Raw genomic sequence first — 16,959 nt, 5'->3', positions numbered from 1 at the left:
GATGTGCCTTTTACATCGCCAGGACGAAGAACGATCGTGTCGTTGGGATGAAAGTCTTCTTCTCGTCGTGACGTTGGCTACTCGTCGGGACGAGGAGTCTTCCCTCGTTGCGATGTCACACACTGTTTTGATAGAAATGCGAGGCATATTTCCACAGAAGCAATAAAAGTACAATTGGCTTTTGGAGTCAAAATTGCGGTGGAAAAGTTAAACACAAAAGCTGGGATTTAGGTGATTTTGGCTTTTGCGTTTGGAAGAAAAAAGTATATAAAAAATTAAATTAAATTATAATTTATATATCATTATATTAAATTATTTAAATATTTCATTTATCGTTATATTAAATTATTTAAATAGTTTAATATTATGGTTAAGTTTTTAAAATATTTTATACATCATTAATTTTACAAATAGTTTATATTATTTACTTAAAAAGTAATTAAAATTTATACTTTATGTATCTTTATATTAAATTATTTAAATATCATATTACTTAACTAATTTTAAATTCTCTACTATAATGTCAAAAAAATATTTTAACCTTCAACCAAAATTTTTGACAGCAATAAACAACACTAAAATTTAATAAACAATACTTTTTCACAAAACTTTTGTATCACACTATTGAAGAGCTCTTCTGAAAACTATTTTTCAACCGACAAAAGAACTACCTCTTAATTGAATTTCCGAATATGATAGTGTCAGGTCGAAATGGCTTGGGTTTAGGCTCTATGGGCCTAAAACCCGATCCAAACCCCTAAAAGCTCTTTTTTGAAAAAAAAAAATTTCTTGTTCGCGAAGCCAAAAATATATCTGCGGAATAAAAGTTCTCTCCAATTGTGCAGTCTTTATTTTCTCTTCGGTCGACCTTTACTCTTTCACCATGCCTAAGGAGCAAGCTAACTGGTCACCTTACGACAACAATGGAGGGTACTTTCTTTTTCCCTCTCAACCTAAAAATCATGCTTCTTCTTCTTCTTCTTCTTTTCATTTCGGTTTCGTTGTTTATTGATGTTAGTGTTATGCTTTTCTTTTTTTGATGTAATTTGCAGATCTTGCGTTGCAGTTGCCGGCGCCGATTATTGTGTAATCGCTGCTGATACTCGGATGTCGACGGGTTACAATATTCTCACCCGTGACTACTCAAAAATCTGTAAATTGTAAGTTGTTGAATGCAATCTATTGTTTTTTACATGGAAAAATTAACTAGAAAATTTTCTGAAAGTAATAGAACATTGATGTGGAAGGTATCTAATAATTTATTCTGAAGGTGATAGCCTATGATTTATTTTTTTTAAAGAGACATTTATTTTGCTTGCATAAGAATTTTTAAACTCCTAATTAACAGGAATGTCAAGTTTTAATTTTTAATCACTGGTTAGCTGCGTTGAATACAAGGCCGATTCTTGGTTAGAAACTAAGAAATTTTTGAAATTTGCTAAAAATGTTTGTTGTCCAAGGGATGTTTAAAGGTAGTTTTGCCTCCAACGGTTGAAAAGAAAGGACGCTATAATTGATTTTACAGTTAAAGGAAGGGTATAGAACTCGCTTGTTTTCCGGCTAGCGATGGTCATATGTTTGATGATGGCTATTTGAGTGATATTTTTATTGCTATGGAACTGTAGAGGGAAGGAAGATACTTGTTTTCATGACAAAATAGTTTAGTAAAGAAAACGATAAGAATGGACTACGATCTGCTGAATTCATATTTGGAAGAGGATGGTAGATATTTAAACAATGGCACTTTAGTTGGTGAATTTTAAGTGTTAATAGAAATAACTTGACTTGAAATTTTTTTCTGCTTTTTTCTTTCTTTCTTCTTTTCAATTTCTAATCAGTGCCTTTTACTTTTACATTGCAGAGCAGATAAATGTGTTATGGCATCCTCAGGATTTCAAGCTGATGTGAAGGCTTTACAAAAGCATCTGGCAGCTAGGCACTTGGTAAGCTTTCAATTTTCGGGGAATATGATGGAACATTTGTTTTGAGTTTGAATGTTAGCTTCACTTTCTTTTTTGCCTAAGCAAGTGTACTACAATAATTTCAAAAGACACGTGTTCTTTTTAGATTTTGATGTAGATTAGAAATTTAAGGACAAGATCATGATCAATAGTACTGGTAAACATCTACTGCAGCTGATATAATAAATATATAATTTTGATGGTGCTTCTCAAAATTCAGATTTATCAGCATCAGCACAACAAGCAAATGAGCTGCCCGGCAATGGCCCAACTGCTGTCCAACACCCTTTATTACAAGCGCTTCTTTCCTTATTATTCTTTTAATGTTTTGGGTGGTCTCGATAATGAAGGTAATCTGCCTTGAGCCTTAGTTGCTAGTTTTAAGCCTTTCATTCTAATATGAATATGAATTGAACAGTCTCATGTTAAACCAATTAGGAAAGGGTTGTGTCTTCACATATGATGCTGTTGGTTCCTATGAGAAAGTTGGATACAGCTCTCAAGGATCTGGTTCAACACTTATCATGCCTTTCTTGGATAACCAACTGAAATCTCCAAGCCCGCTTCTGTTGCCTGCCCAGGTTGCTCTTACTTTTGATTATTTTATGTCTGATTCATTTAGCTTATGCCATATATATATATATATATATATATATATATATATATATATAATCTCAAAACTGTTGTTTGTTTCAGGATGCTGTTACACCACTTGCGGAAGCTGAAGCTATTGATTTAGTAAAAACTGTTTTTGCTTCGGCATCCGAAAGAGATATATACACCGTGAGTTATATTTTATTTAGTTCATATAAAGATGGATGTCTTTTATTTCTGGGAACAGCAGATATTGATTAGTGTCTATCAAACCAAGTTTGCTTCTAATTTATTATATCTCCTTATGTCTTCTTGCATTGCTATCTTTCTTATAATTGCTAGATTTCAGTTAGATCCTTGATGAGAATAGTGTTTTTGATTTGCAATTAGGTGGCATCATGTATGAGTTATTTAGTGTGAGGCATATTTAATTTATAGAAAATTTGAAAGCATTCTGTTGTCTGCACGAAATGCTGATTGTTACTCGGAGTTGAGAGTATCTGATATGGGTAATCTCATATTTGCTACCAGCTGATGATAAATGACACTAGGGCTTGTCCTAGTTTTCCTATTGCTCTTGTTTGAATTGTTGCTAATAATGTGAATCAATTTCATAACTTTTTTTTTTTCTTTGGTGATGAGCAAACAGGGAGACAAACTTGAAATCGTTGTCATAAATGCTGATGGGATCCGCCGGGAATACATGGATCTTCGCAAAGATTGATTGATTTTCTTCTCTGTGCCTGTTGTCTGAATTGAAACTATTTTCTTGATTTCAGATTGCGCTTAACCTTATCTGGATTTATCTGATGTTAGGGAATAATATAGACTTGATGATTTTTTTTTTTTTTTTAATGTGGAAGAGTAACCTTGGGCTGCTGCTTGGTCTCATTAGTAGTTTTGTTGGTTTTTCTTATCCCCACATATATAGAATAAACTAGGAGCAGAGCACCACAAGTACATAAGATTAAGAATGAACATATCCATCTTTTGTTCAATCCCCTTTCAATTAGATAGACCACAATCCACCAAGATGTGTTCGATTATGATTTATGACAATGACCTAAGTTCAGATATGTTAGAAAGGTGTCTATCGAAAAAGAAGAGGTAAAAATATACATTGTTTGGATATCGTCATAAAAAATTTCTTTAACCTTGTGATAAGGATCTGTTAAATCAAGAACCCAAGTTAGGGAATCATTATTACTATTTGAGAATTAATTTTTGTTTTCAATTAAGGGACTAAATCCAAATTTTTGAAAACTATCTGATTAAGTTTGGTTTAAATTAACTTTAATTTCCTTTTGTTTTTTTGCCAGAGAATGATCTCAGTTTAACAACCGGGACAGTGGATATGTAGACAGTGTAAGTGTCGAGTGCAATGATAAGATGTATTATACCTATACTCAGTTGAAAATTAAAATTATATATTAAAATGAAAATCATATTTTTTTTCTTTAAATTGGAATTGATTGTATTGAAGGAGAGTAAAACAAACCAAGTCCAAATATGAAAATCCAATCCAAGTTTGAATCAGAAAAGTCTAAACGCTTCAAAAGGTCCAAAATTGAAAGGTCTCAAATGTGAAGGACCATTTTAGAATCAAGTTGGGCCCAAGTTAAAGGCCTTGAAATACCAAATGATGCCACGTTCAAGGGATTAAACTGTCGCTCACGTGTTTTTTTAACTTGGAGGTCTGGTATTACATGGATTGAATTAAGTTAGTTCATTTATTATTAAATATGTCAATTTTTTCTTTATACTATTTAAAATATAAAATAAGTCTAAATTATAACATAGGTAATATTTATTGTATAAAAAGTGACTTGAAAATTATTTGTTTCAATACAATTCAATTCTAAACAAAAGATTTTATTTACAAAATCATAAAAATTTTAAAAATATTAACTCTATTAAACAGTAAATGATGATTTTAAACAGTAAATATTAATTCTATTCTGATTTAGTCTTACTTGATTTTTTTTAAATACAAAGATTAAATTACTTCATTTAATAGTAAATAGACTAATTTAATCAGTCCTCATAATAAAGAGATGTTTAAGTACAGTGACTGCTTTTTAGTCTATAGGTTTTGTTTACCATATTTGAAGTTAGAAAACCGTTTTCAACTCAAACCTAATATAAAATTTAAAGAAATAATTTTTAAATCAAATCTTGATTTTGAATTAATATTTTAACCTCAATTAAAAGTCAAAACTTAACTTTTGAATTTTGGAAAAATATTTTTATTGAAATTATTTTTCTATCCCCATTAAATTTTATACTTTATAACATCATACTTAAAATTAATATTTTACTTTTTCAAAAACAAAATAAAACAACACTATCAAATTTTTAAAAATATTTTCACTTTCCAATTTGAATTTGAATGCTCAGTTATGTTGAACTCTACAAACTTTTCTTCTTCTTCTTTTCTTCTAAGTTTTGCTTGATTGCTTCTTAGTTTTATTCAAACAAATTGGTATAAAATTAGAGCATCCAAACACCACATCAATATTCATCTTGAGCCATTGTTTTAGAACATTTGGCTGTCCACACTTCACAATAACAAAGTTGGAAACATTAAAAAGGAATTTGAGGCTTTATTTAGATTTAAATAATGAATCTTGGAGTTTTGATTATGTTGGGATCAATCCGTATAAGTAACGAAAAAATAAAATAGAAAATATCAAATGCACAAATATTTATGTGGAAAATTCTTTTTGAGAGGATAAAGACCACAAGCAAAGGAGACTTCAGTTTTTCACTAAATGAGTAAACAAATAAGAGTACAGTATGGAGAAAATAAACATAAATGTACTAAACACACAAACCCAAACCCTGAAAACAAATTTCTCTCCATAGTTACCACGAAACTATATCTTGTCGCTCCCAAGAAATTAAAGCCCTTGTTGATTGACATATCAAAATATAATGACCCCTTTAAATAAGCTTAGATTAGAGTTTTAATCATACTAAAATATCTCTGGAATAATTAGAGTTCGACTAAGAGAATCAGTCTTGCTTGAAGTCTAAAACATGGCTACATAACTTGGAGAAATCATCATGACGTCCCATGCATGCTCGTCATGACATCGCTGCCATGTTCGTTTAGGGTTTCATTGCGTCGTCACGACATCACTTGTCTTCATGTTGCGATGTCCCTTTTATGGAGAAAATCGTCATCCATCTTTTTAAGTGCCTGCAAAGCGTCTAATAAATGTGAGGCACATCCCACATGTTATTTGAACATATATTAGAATAATGGTAGGTATATTTTGTCTAAACTTAAAGGTGGTATTTTTACATATTCAGGTTTTAATGTTGCATCAACATTTATGATACTGCATCTAAAGGCCTGAAGGCATAGAATTCGTCGGCTTACATTTCATGTGGCTAAGGAAAAGAAGAGATGTACTTAAATAACTTGACCTTTATTTTATCTTACTGGTAATTTTGTGATAATTTTTAGAATTAATTAATGATAATTTCATCAATCAAAGAATGGTAATTATAATTAATTATCAACATTTTAACCCCGTGATAAAGATTTGTTACTGTTGATAAATGTTAAAATAAGTTTATAAATATATTTTTGTTCAATAAAATCTAATAGTTAGTGTGTGTTTTACACATTTCCACAAATTAATTTAAGTGAGTTTAAATGACCAACTCAATGATTAATTAAATCAAATTATCATTAATTAAAATTTTAAAATGTTTAACCTTTTATAAAAAAATTAACCCAATCATAATTAATTTGGTGGGGTTTTAAATAAACCGAAATTTTCTAATTTTTTTAGACAAATTTAAAACCTGAAATATATATGGATGGCAGCACTAAAATATGACAAGGAAAGAAAGACAGTCGTGAAGTTTTTTAACCTCAAAGATGGGAAGTGATTTGTGATGATGAATTGGAAGAAAAGGTAAAGAAAATTAACTCCTTAATTTGTTTTTAGATTTGATCATGGTTGGGTCATTCATCCAGATTCAAAGGTTTACTCAGAAAATTGAGAGGGTTTAGATAAAAATATAAGTTTGAAAAATATGGTTGGACAAAAATAAAGCCTGTTCTAAATGGGTTAAGCCTCGGGTAAGAATTTTTTGACCCGGGCTTAGCCCGAATTTGTCTAAATTTTTCTCACTGTTGCTTTCTATTGTTTTATTATTGTTTGCTGCCATTTTGATATTGTTTTGCTACCATTTTGCAATTATATTACTATGATTTTGTTATTATTTGGATATTGTATAACTCTTGTTTTATTATTAATTTTACTATTATTTTAGAGGCATTTGGTTGCTAAGTTGCAACTATCTTAATGTTATTTAAGTATAAAATCTTTTTTCAATGTATTTTTAATTTGTTGAGAAACATTTATTTAATGTTTTTAATGTATTTGATGTGTTATATTTTTTAAATTTATTTTTGTATAAAAAATTAATACGGGCGAGCCGAGCTAGGTTCATGTTTAGCATTTTTTTATATAAGTTGTACTTGGGAAAAATTTTAAATCTATTTTTTGAGCCCGGTTAAATCTGGACTCAGAAAACGAATCTAAAATTTTGCATCCGGCCCAGTTGTAGGAATATTTTTTATAAACCACAGAAGCTGAAGTTTGCGAAAAGAAGAAATCAAATTTATAAGCTTGTCATCCGTTGATTGTTTTTGTTTTTACAGAAGAAATATTTAAAATCCTTTGGGTTTCACTTCTGCAGCTGCATGGAAGCTTATTTCTGTTGTAGTTGGTAACAGTAATCCCAGCAGTTTATATATTCTAATTATTGTGCCTTTCATTGTCATATATATATGTTTTAAATTATTGTACCATCGTCTCTGTATCTTATACCATGTTCGTGTTTCATAACAACTTAACTATCTAGAGAGTTATTTAAAACAACATACATTGATTTTGATAACATTGCTTCATCGAGACGAGGCAACTAATTATTCGACTGATTCCTGCATTTTTTGCAGGCTAACTAGAGCAGCACTGAATGGCTCCATCAAACATTTCCTCCACCCCATTCTTGAATTCGAAACCTGTTTCCAACAGTTTCTTTGATGACAAACCAGGACATTTCATACCTTTGATTTCTCCCAAGGATCTGCAACACACATAACAATTGTTGGACCTGTTTTATAATGCAAGTTTGAGAAAGATGCAGAGGCACTCACTCTGGTGATGGAATTGGGAACTCTGGGTATTTGCCACCAAGAAATTCAGACAATTTCTCAAGGCTTATGGTGTCGGAAGAACAATTGTACCTTCCTTTTGCATCTGGATATTCAAGCAGGAATATATGTGCCCTTGCCACGTCATCAACATGCACCATTGAAAAATTCAGAAGGAAACTATATTCAGATTGGTTCCCTGTACTATTCAGCTTCCCCGTCTTAGTGCACTGCATTTTCTCAGTATAAAACTGTGTATTTTCAAACATTACCATCAAAGTAATGATTTTAGAAATGAGGTTATTAAGATGTCTATTTAGGTTGAAACAGAAATATTACTGAATCAAAAACAACCCAACCAATTGAAGAAATTCTTCATGAGACAACTAGCAAGCTTGTACCTAAGACCAGAGCCAATGATGTGCGCACTGAACCAGGGAACTTGGGGCATATGAAAGGGCCTACAACAAAACTAGGAATCACTGTCACCACATCCAATCCATGTTGTGCACCAAAATCAAGAACCGCCCTTTCTGTCAATGTCTTAGAAATAATGTAAGAATGTGCGTTTGGGCTTAATTTTTGTCTAACGAAATCCACATCAGTCCAGAAACTCTCATCCATCATGTCCATTTCTTGGTCATTGAAAACAACAGTGGATGCACTTGAAGTATACACAACTCTCTTCACTGTTTTTTATCATAAGCATGCCTTCAAGATGCCTACTGCTCCATTTATTAACCTCTCAGTTATTGCTTCTTCAGATTCTTTGTTTTGGAAATCGACAGGAGTAGCAACATAGAGCATTGCCTTGCTTCCTTCAATGGCTGCATCGAAACTGTTGGGGTCACTAAGATCTGCACTCAGGATTTTCAGCTTTTCGGCTGCTCCTGGTAGACTTGTGAGGAAACTAAGGTCCCTTTTGTTTTCTGCTCACATCACATGTCAAACCACTCTTTAGGAAAATAAAATAAAACACAACTAAAGTCTAAACATGCACTTCTTAGAAACCATCAAAAGAAAAGAAAATTGGGGTGTGAGGATTTTTTTTTCCCTGCAGGAAAGTGGGGGTAAATCATGTCCAGTTGCTCAAAATATTAATTTTCTCAGCCTGAAACTGATATATTTAAATGGATCTGCTTATAAATTGTGATGGTTCAAAAGAAAAAGTGTTCGTTGTTATTTTGAGTAAATTAAGTAGTGTTACCTGGATCAGCCCTAACAGTTGTACAAACAGAGTAACCTCCTGAAGAAGGCTCTTGATGAGCCAAGAAGCTATGAACCCAGTAACTCCAGTCACACGCACTGTTCCTTTATCTCCTTCCATATCTCTCTACTGTTTGTTTTATCCTTTTCACAATACTCAAATTACAATTAAGAAACGGCTCTAAATTAATATATATATATATATATATATATATATATATATATATATATATAATCTTGAGCTTTTCCTCGTTATTTATAAAAATTATTGGATGACTTTCGGCTATTTTACCCAAATGACCCAAAAAAAAAAATCAATTACAAAAATATTCAGGTTCAAAGACAATCATCCAAATGACTTAAAATAAACAATATACTTGGGTTGGGGGACTTAAGTGGTTGGCACCACTTAAATTTCTAACACAATCATTTAGGGGCTAAAAAAATATTTTTTGGGGTACTGGACATTAAATGACCGGCACCTATGTATTTTTTGTTCATACCTTAGCATATTGGTATACATTTACACCAGTATTTAAAAAAAATTGGGTGTTGGACAATAAATGGTTGGCACCACTTTTTCACGTAAAAAAAATAATATTTTTAGGTGCTGACACATTGATGGTCGGCACCCACTTTATCAGATTAAAAAAACATTTAGGGTTAGGGGAAAGAGATGGCCGAGACCTACTTTTTTGAGAACCCGAAAAAAATATTTTTGGGTTGTTGGGACACTAATGGCTAGCACCCTTGTACTAGATTAAAAAAAATTGGTGTTGGGACACTAATGGTCGTTACCCTTATACCAAATTTTAAAAAAAAATTTGGTGCTAAGACACTAATGGTTGACACCCTTTTACTCTATATATATAAGCTCTTTGGGTTGTGGTATTGTAATTGGATGGAGAAAAAATTGTTAAGATTACCATCAAATGGGAGTGTTTGGGTGTGTACCATCAACTTGTTGAGATTAGCTAGGTTTCGTCCACCTACGCCAACAACTTATAGTAAGGGAATGCCCTAACTCACAGCTAGAGCATCCAAAACAATCAGTGAAAAACTTGTTTCATTGATTCTATCTCGCCGTTTGGAACTCTATGCAGTAGTGTTTGAAAATCAGTCACCGTTCCCGACACATACTCTCGCATTGCGGATATCCACCCTTGAAGTTTGTTGTATGACGCATCCCAATCACCATACAACTGCTTCATTGCCAATTGCTTCGCTCTCCATGCCTTCCTAAAGGAAACCTATTATTTGAATCGAGCTTGCATGTCCGCAATAAGTGTCGATACAGGAATGGTGGGATTGTCTTTTACCAATGGGATGATGCAATTACATATGGTTTTTGCATCCAATTTTCGATGGTTTTGCGACATACGAGCGACCGTGCATGTGTGAGGACCTTCTATTTTCCTGATTGTCCATATCTGAGTCCCCTGCATTAATGCAGCTCAAACACGCCACTTATAACCATTTGAGGCTTTCCAACATTCTCTAACATATAACGATTGCGTTGACTTCATGACTTTGTAGTCGATAGAAATCTTCAAGTTGTACTGCTTTATTGCATGTAAGCAGTCTTTCTCATTATCGAACTGTTGTCCTACGAATAACTCTTCAGCTTCCGATTCTTCATCCAGTAGGTGAGCCGACACTATATTTGGATATTCAGAGAACTTGCACGCAAGCGCCGCATCAGGATCTACATTAGTCATGAAGGCCCTTGGATTATTACGGATAGCTATACTGGATCCCGTGTTCCCAGCAGAATGGGGGTGTACATCTTCACCCTCCACCGGGATTTCATCGTCTATGTCTTCAAGGATGTCATCCAAATCGAGGTCACTCAAATCTTCACTATCATGGTGGGACTGTTCTTCATTATCGGACCCTTCATCACCATCTTCTATGGTGGCTAACACCTCCAGATGAATCTCTAGATGAGGACACAAGATTAGGATGTTATACAAACATCTATCATATTTTGGATTTTCAGGAGTCTACAGTGACCCTCCACAACCCGACTGATCTTCCCAGTAGACATTAAGATCAAAATCAATTCCAGAACGCTGACTTATTAAAATTATAACTTGAATAGGTTCCAGTTCAGCTATCTCTACAAATAACTCAACCGAGCTAGAATTATCCATCTTAGGGAGGTAATAAATTGTTATCATTGTCCCTAAATCATCATCTTCAAGCTCCATTTTCGAGAACTTGAGCGGAACTGTTGAAATTGAAAATTTGTAAAACAGTCTCAACATTTGCTTCTAGCAATGGGTAGCTCTCTCTGTACTGATCTTTTGTTTCAAATCTTCCAGTAAAACATGTTTGTTGAATCTCATTCCAATTTTTTTTCCAATTTTGAAAAACACAACCTTCTTCAACTGCATTTATTATTTCTCCATCGAAATTATCATAAACAAACAAAATTTGGGAACTTATCTTCAACGATTTCTGCTTCCTTCTCAACAAACAAAAACACTGGTATTCTTAATATCGATTTTCAACTGATAAAGCAAACAAAAAGCTCAAATGAAAGACAAAACAACTATATATATTGAAGGGGTGCCGACCATCAGTGTCTTAGCACCAATTTTTTTTTAAAATTTGGTACTGAGGTGCCAGCCATCAGTGTCCCAACACCCCAAATTTTTTTTAAGTCTGGTACAAGGGTGCCAGCCATCAATGTCCCAGCACTCAAAATTTTTTTAATTTGGTACAATGGTGCCGACCATCAGTGTCCCAGCACCTAAATAACTATGGTCGTAGAAGTAAAATTTGAAACTAATCCGAAGCTTTCGCCTTCCCTTGATTTAAGTCCGATTGTGGTTTATCTTGATCTAAATAGATAATTTCATTCAATTAAGTACTTTAAGTATTCAATTCAATCCATAACTCACATTTATGTAAAATTATGAAATTACCCCTAATACTTTAACTTTTCACAATTTAGTCATTAAGCTCATAATGAACTTTAACTATTTTAATCCTCCATACAACCTAGCCAAATTTCTTAAGGACTCTTATAAACCCACTTAAATCATCATTTCATAATATTACCATGAAATTTTACTATTTTCACAAATAACTCCCTAAAGTACAATTTCTCCAAAATTCACTTAACAAAACATGTTTGTTTAACAGCTAAAGTTAATAATCTATCAACTAACATCAAAACCTATTCAAAAACAACTATGGAAAGTCCCTCAACCTTTAAAATTTTTACAAATTAATCCCCGGGCTAGCTAGATTGAGCTAATATGATCACGAAAACATAAAAATCATTAAAAACGGGATCAAAATCACATACCATGCAAGATAAAAGCTTGGCCGAACTTTAAAGCCCTGAAAATGGTGTTTTTTATCTTCAATTTTTGGTGGAGAAGACAACTAGAGAAGATGGTATCAATTTTGTTTTATTTTAGTTTAATATTATTTATTAAATTACCATTTTACCCTTAGTTATTAACTTATAAATTAACAAAATCCTACCCATAATTGTCCACTAACTTTAAGAATGGTATAATTACTATCTAGATCCTTTAGATTTCCTTTCTATAGCCATTTATCCCTTTTAAACTAATAGATACTCACTTTTGCAACCTTTACGAATTAGTCCTTTTTACCTAATTAATCATTTAAATTTCAAAATTTCATTAAATTAATAATAAAATAACAACTCACTCGTGGAATTGTTGGTCCCGAAATCACTTTTTTCGACACCACTGAAAACGAGCTGTTACAATAGGACATGAATCAATTGGTGGCCATAATTAGCGCATATACCACTTCTCGTAACATGTTGAAAATTTTGAATTCTCGCTCGTCTCCTGTTGAAATTGTTGTGTGTTAGCAGCAAGTGATTCAACAATTTCTTTAAGAGACATACTTGAACTAGAGGACGATGGTTGCATCAAAGCATGCGCCCTCGACCCAACGTCAAAAAACCAATCTCTCATTACCTGTTCCATAATTAAGAGACAACTCATTTGAAATTACTTCCCTAATCAATAAATAACCCTATAACTCAGTTCCCAAGATTTTACTTATCAACATAATTAAGAATGAATCATTAAGAATGAAAGAGATCAAATTCTAACCAACAAACTCACCTCAACGAGGTTCATTTAAGCTAGATCGCACATCCACACAAAATAAACATAAACCATGACAAAAAAATTATGCAATTCGTCACTAGTATTAGAATAAATTAAACCATTACGGATTTAACTATTCTAATTGACAAGGCAACCATTCTAAGTTATCAAACACTAGTCATATATTCAATAAGCCCGAGCAGTTGTAATTAAAATAGAAGATGCATGAATAGAAAAGAACAAAGAAGAATTAAAGCGCAAATAAGTCTCACGAATTTATTAAATCAAGCTTCAATTAAACCTTTGACTAGAAAAGAGGGTTTAGAATCCTATAAAATAAAGAAAACAAAAAGAAATTAAAAGTGGCTATGACTCTACCCTCAGTTTTAATCTAATAGTGTCTATTTATAGGATAAAATTAATATAATGGATAAAATACAAAGTGCCCTTAATTAAGTAAAGCAGAATTTTTTTAGATTTTTCGGCAAGTTTCATGTCAAACTTCCAAGCAGTTTTTGAATGTCCTCCTGACATTTTTGGGTTTCATCTGTGAAATAACTTTAGCTAAATATTTCAATTTCTTTTGAATCGATATATTATGGACCCAAAACGTATGTCTGTAGCTCAAGTTATGATCAAAATACTAAAATTATGTTTTGTTGAAAATTCAAATCACAAAAACTTGCCAAAAATAAACTTTACGCACATTTTTCTCCAGTTATTCCCTAAATCAATAATAAATAAAATATAAGTATAAATAATATAATTAAGAACATAAATAACATAATTCAATAGGAGAAATATCAAATTATAATGGAAAGAAAAGATTTAGATGCATGTCATGTAAGTATAAAAGTTGAGATATCAATTTATATAAATAAATTAAAGTATAAAGATTAAATTTTGATATTAGTATAAGGATTAAAACTAAAATTTAATCATTACTATAAAATCTCAAAGAAAAAGTAAAAGGATCATAGTTGAAATTTAACCATTGTTTTAAATAATATATATACCCTTTTACATATAGTATTGTGGGCTGAAAAAAATGTATAGATTATATAGACTTAGGGGTGTTTGGTAAACATAATTTTGGGCCGTTTTAGTTGATTTGGACACAAATGAAGGATTGGATAATTAAACTCTTTAATTGTAGTGTTTGGTGAATCTAATTGTAGTGTTTGGTGAATAGAGGTTTGCAAGAACTTGCTGAGTTAAAATCTCCAAAACAAAAAATTTTGGGATGGTCAACTTTTTTCAACAGCTGATTGAGAATACCTCATTTTTCCACATGCGCTCAAACCTAATAGGGATGCCAAGATATCAGTAACTTCAATTCTCTCATTTTTACTTCCAAAGTCCAAAGTAAATCTCAAAAAAAAAAACACCGTGAATATACAAAAATCAACATTGCCGCAGGAAATTTTCAATTGAGCTCATTCATCTTTGAATATTTATGTACTCTTAATTGATTTTCAATTTACTTGTGTAAAATAATTTCTTATACAACTTTATATTAATTGAAATATGTTACTTGACAAATTTATTTAGAGTGTGACATAATAATCACTAATTTACATACTAAGAACATGACATAATTATCACTAAAAATATAGTTTACAATTATATTGACACTAGTAATATTTATCAATTTCCACCATATTAATATTTGCAAATAAGTAAGAAAATTTTAAAAATTTTCACTAATTAATTTCCATAATGGATGTTTTAATTCTTTGGAAATAATGTTTTATTTCAATAATTTCACCCAATAAAGACTAACAATAAAATAAATCATGCCCTTATTTATCATTTTACACATATCAACTATCAGCCAATTGCCAAATAGTGACTTAATATGTTCTAATTTTGTAAAGAGGTGTTTTTCTTCCTTTCGTTGCATACTTAATGGCTCCACCAGAATTTGCTCAGCCGAAAGAGTAAATTTGACAATACGCATAAGTAAAAAAAATCGAATAAAATTTGAAATTCCAGGGAAACAAACAGGAACAAAAGAAGCAACAATAGAAAGTAGTGAGGATAAGGGATCAAAGTTGCGCACTGCGACGGAAACATCAATTTGTATACAGAGGAAACCATACACAGTGCAGTTCCTGTCCTCACAAAAACTAGTTTGGAGACATTAAAAACAACAACATACATTGATTTGTTTTTTTTTTTTAAATTAGAATTACATTATTATAACATTGCATCATCGAGACAAGGGAACTAATTTATTCCTCTTTCTACTGATTCGATCCAATCATTTTCCAGGCCCTTGCTCCCTGCATTATTTGCATAGTAGAGATGGTAAATTTGGGTAACTAGAGATATCCTCTTTCCTTGCAGCACTGAATGGCTCCATCAAACATTTCCTCCACGCCACAATTAAATTCGAAACCTGTGTCCAACAGTTTCTTTGATGACACACCAGGCCATTTCATACCTTTGATTTCTCCCAAGGATCTGCAATCACAACAAGAAGTTGGAGGATGACTTCGCTGTCACTCCATGGTTTTTATTGTTTTATAATGTAAGTTGGGAGAAAGATGCAGAGGCACTCACTCTGGTGATGGAATTGGGAACTCTGGGTACTTGCCACCAAGAAATTCAGACAACTTCTCAAGGCTTATGGTGTCGGAAGAACAATTGTATCTTCCTTTTGCTTCTGGATATTCAAGCAGGAATATATGTGCCCTTGCCAAGTCATCAACATGCACCATCGATGCATTCAGAAGGAGACTATATTCAGATTGGTTCCCTGTACACATTATTCAGCTTCCTCGTCTTAGTGCACTGCACTTTCTCAGTATAAAACCGTGTATCTTCAATCATTATCATCAAAGTAATGACTTCAGAATGATAGTTAAACAAGAAATGAGGTTATTGCTGCAGTTGAAATCTTTGAAGCAAATTAAAAAGTCTATATAGGGATGGAAGAACTAGCAAGCTTGTACCTAGGACCAGAGCCAATGACGAGCGCACTGAGCCAGGGAACTTGGGGCATATGAAAGGACCAACAACCAAACTAGGAATCACTGTCACCACATCCAATCCATGTTGTGTACCAAATTCAAGGGCCGCCCTTTCTGTCAATGTCTTGGAAATCATGTAAGAACGCATGAATGGGCTTAAATTTTCCCTAACGAAGTCCACATCAGTCCAAAAACTCTCATCCACCACCTCCACATCCTGCCCGTTGAACATAACAGTGGACGCACTTGAAGTATACACAACTCTCTTCACTGTTTTCGACTTCAAGCATGCCTTCAAGATGCCTAGTGCTCCACTTATTGACCTCTCAGTTACTGCCTCAGATTCTTTGTTTTCAAAATCGACAGGAGTTGCGACATGAAATACTCCCTTGCATCCCTCGATGGCTGCATTGTAACTCGCCGGATCACTAAGATCTGCACTCATGATTTTCAGCTTTTCGGCTGCTCCTGGTAAACTGGTGAGGAAACTAAGGTCTCTTTTGTTTTCTGGCCACATGTCAGACCACTCTTTAGAAAGACAACTAAACATTCAGTTGTTAGAAACCATCAAAAGAAGAGAAAAGAGGGGTGTGGGGATTCATTTTTTTCTGCAAAGCTCCAACAGGAAAGTGGGGGTAAATCATGTACATTTGCTCAAAGTATTAATGTTTTGAAATTTGTATATTTAAATGGATTTGCTTATAAATTGTGATGGTTCAAAAGAAAAAGTGTTCCTTGTTATTTTGAGTAAATTAAGTAGTGTTACCTGGATCAGCCCTAACAGTGGTGCGAACAGCATAACCCTCCTGAAGAAGGCTCTTGATGAGCCATGAAGCTACGAACCCAGTACCTCCAGTCACACACACTGTTCCTTTATCTCCTTCCATTTCTCTCTACTCTATTAGAGTATTTTGCATAAAAAATATAATTAAGAAATTGCTCTA

At 32.8% G+C, this 16,959-nt stretch overlaps 2 protein-coding genes and 1 pseudogene across 3 annotated transcripts; 1 reads left to right on the top strand and 2 right to left on the bottom strand.

The window, feature by feature from the left end:
- Window positions 1-794: 794 nt before the first annotated feature.
- On the top strand, window positions 795-3,434 carry LOC105797544 (proteasome subunit beta type-1). The gene is made up of 7 exons (XM_012627503.2): window positions 795-930; window positions 1,053-1,160; window positions 1,862-1,943; window positions 2,182-2,311; window positions 2,400-2,542; window positions 2,658-2,744; window positions 3,205-3,434. Exons 1-7 carry the CDS (start codon window positions 884-886, stop codon window positions 3,277-3,279), a joined length of 672 nt encoding a protein of 223 aa, XP_012482957.1. The 5' UTR covers window positions 795-883; the 3' UTR covers window positions 3,280-3,434.
- A 3,915-nt stretch (window positions 3,435-7,349) lies between these two features.
- LOC128042343 (vestitone reductase-like) lies at window positions 7,350-9,090 on the bottom strand (annotated as a pseudogene).
- A 5,909-nt stretch (window positions 9,091-14,999) lies between these two features.
- LOC105762840 (vestitone reductase-like) lies at window positions 15,000-16,953 on the bottom strand. 2 transcript variants are annotated; one of them, XM_052633181.1, is made up of 4 exons: window positions 16,782-16,953; window positions 15,998-16,543; window positions 15,606-15,801; window positions 15,000-15,506 (listed from the first exon to the last, which is right to left on the bottom strand). In XM_052633181.1, exons 1-4 carry the CDS (start codon window positions 16,900-16,902, stop codon window positions 15,365-15,367), a joined length of 1,005 nt encoding a protein of 334 aa, XP_052489141.1. In that variant the 5' UTR covers window positions 16,903-16,953; the 3' UTR covers window positions 15,000-15,364. The 2 variants fall into 2 exon arrangements, with proteins under 2 accessions (XP_052489141.1, XP_052489142.1); XM_052633182.1 differs by having other exon boundaries at window positions 15,998-16,522; window positions 16,782-16,949.
- Window positions 16,954-16,959: the final 6 nt, after the last annotated feature.

Source organism: Gossypium raimondii, chromosome 7 (assembly GCF_025698545.1).
Source record: "Gossypium raimondii isolate GPD5lz chromosome 7, ASM2569854v1, whole genome shotgun sequence".
NCBI classification, from domain to species: domain Eukaryota; kingdom Viridiplantae; phylum Streptophyta; class Magnoliopsida; order Malvales; family Malvaceae; genus Gossypium; species Gossypium raimondii.
This window is presented reverse-complemented; position numbering and strand designations above follow the sequence as displayed.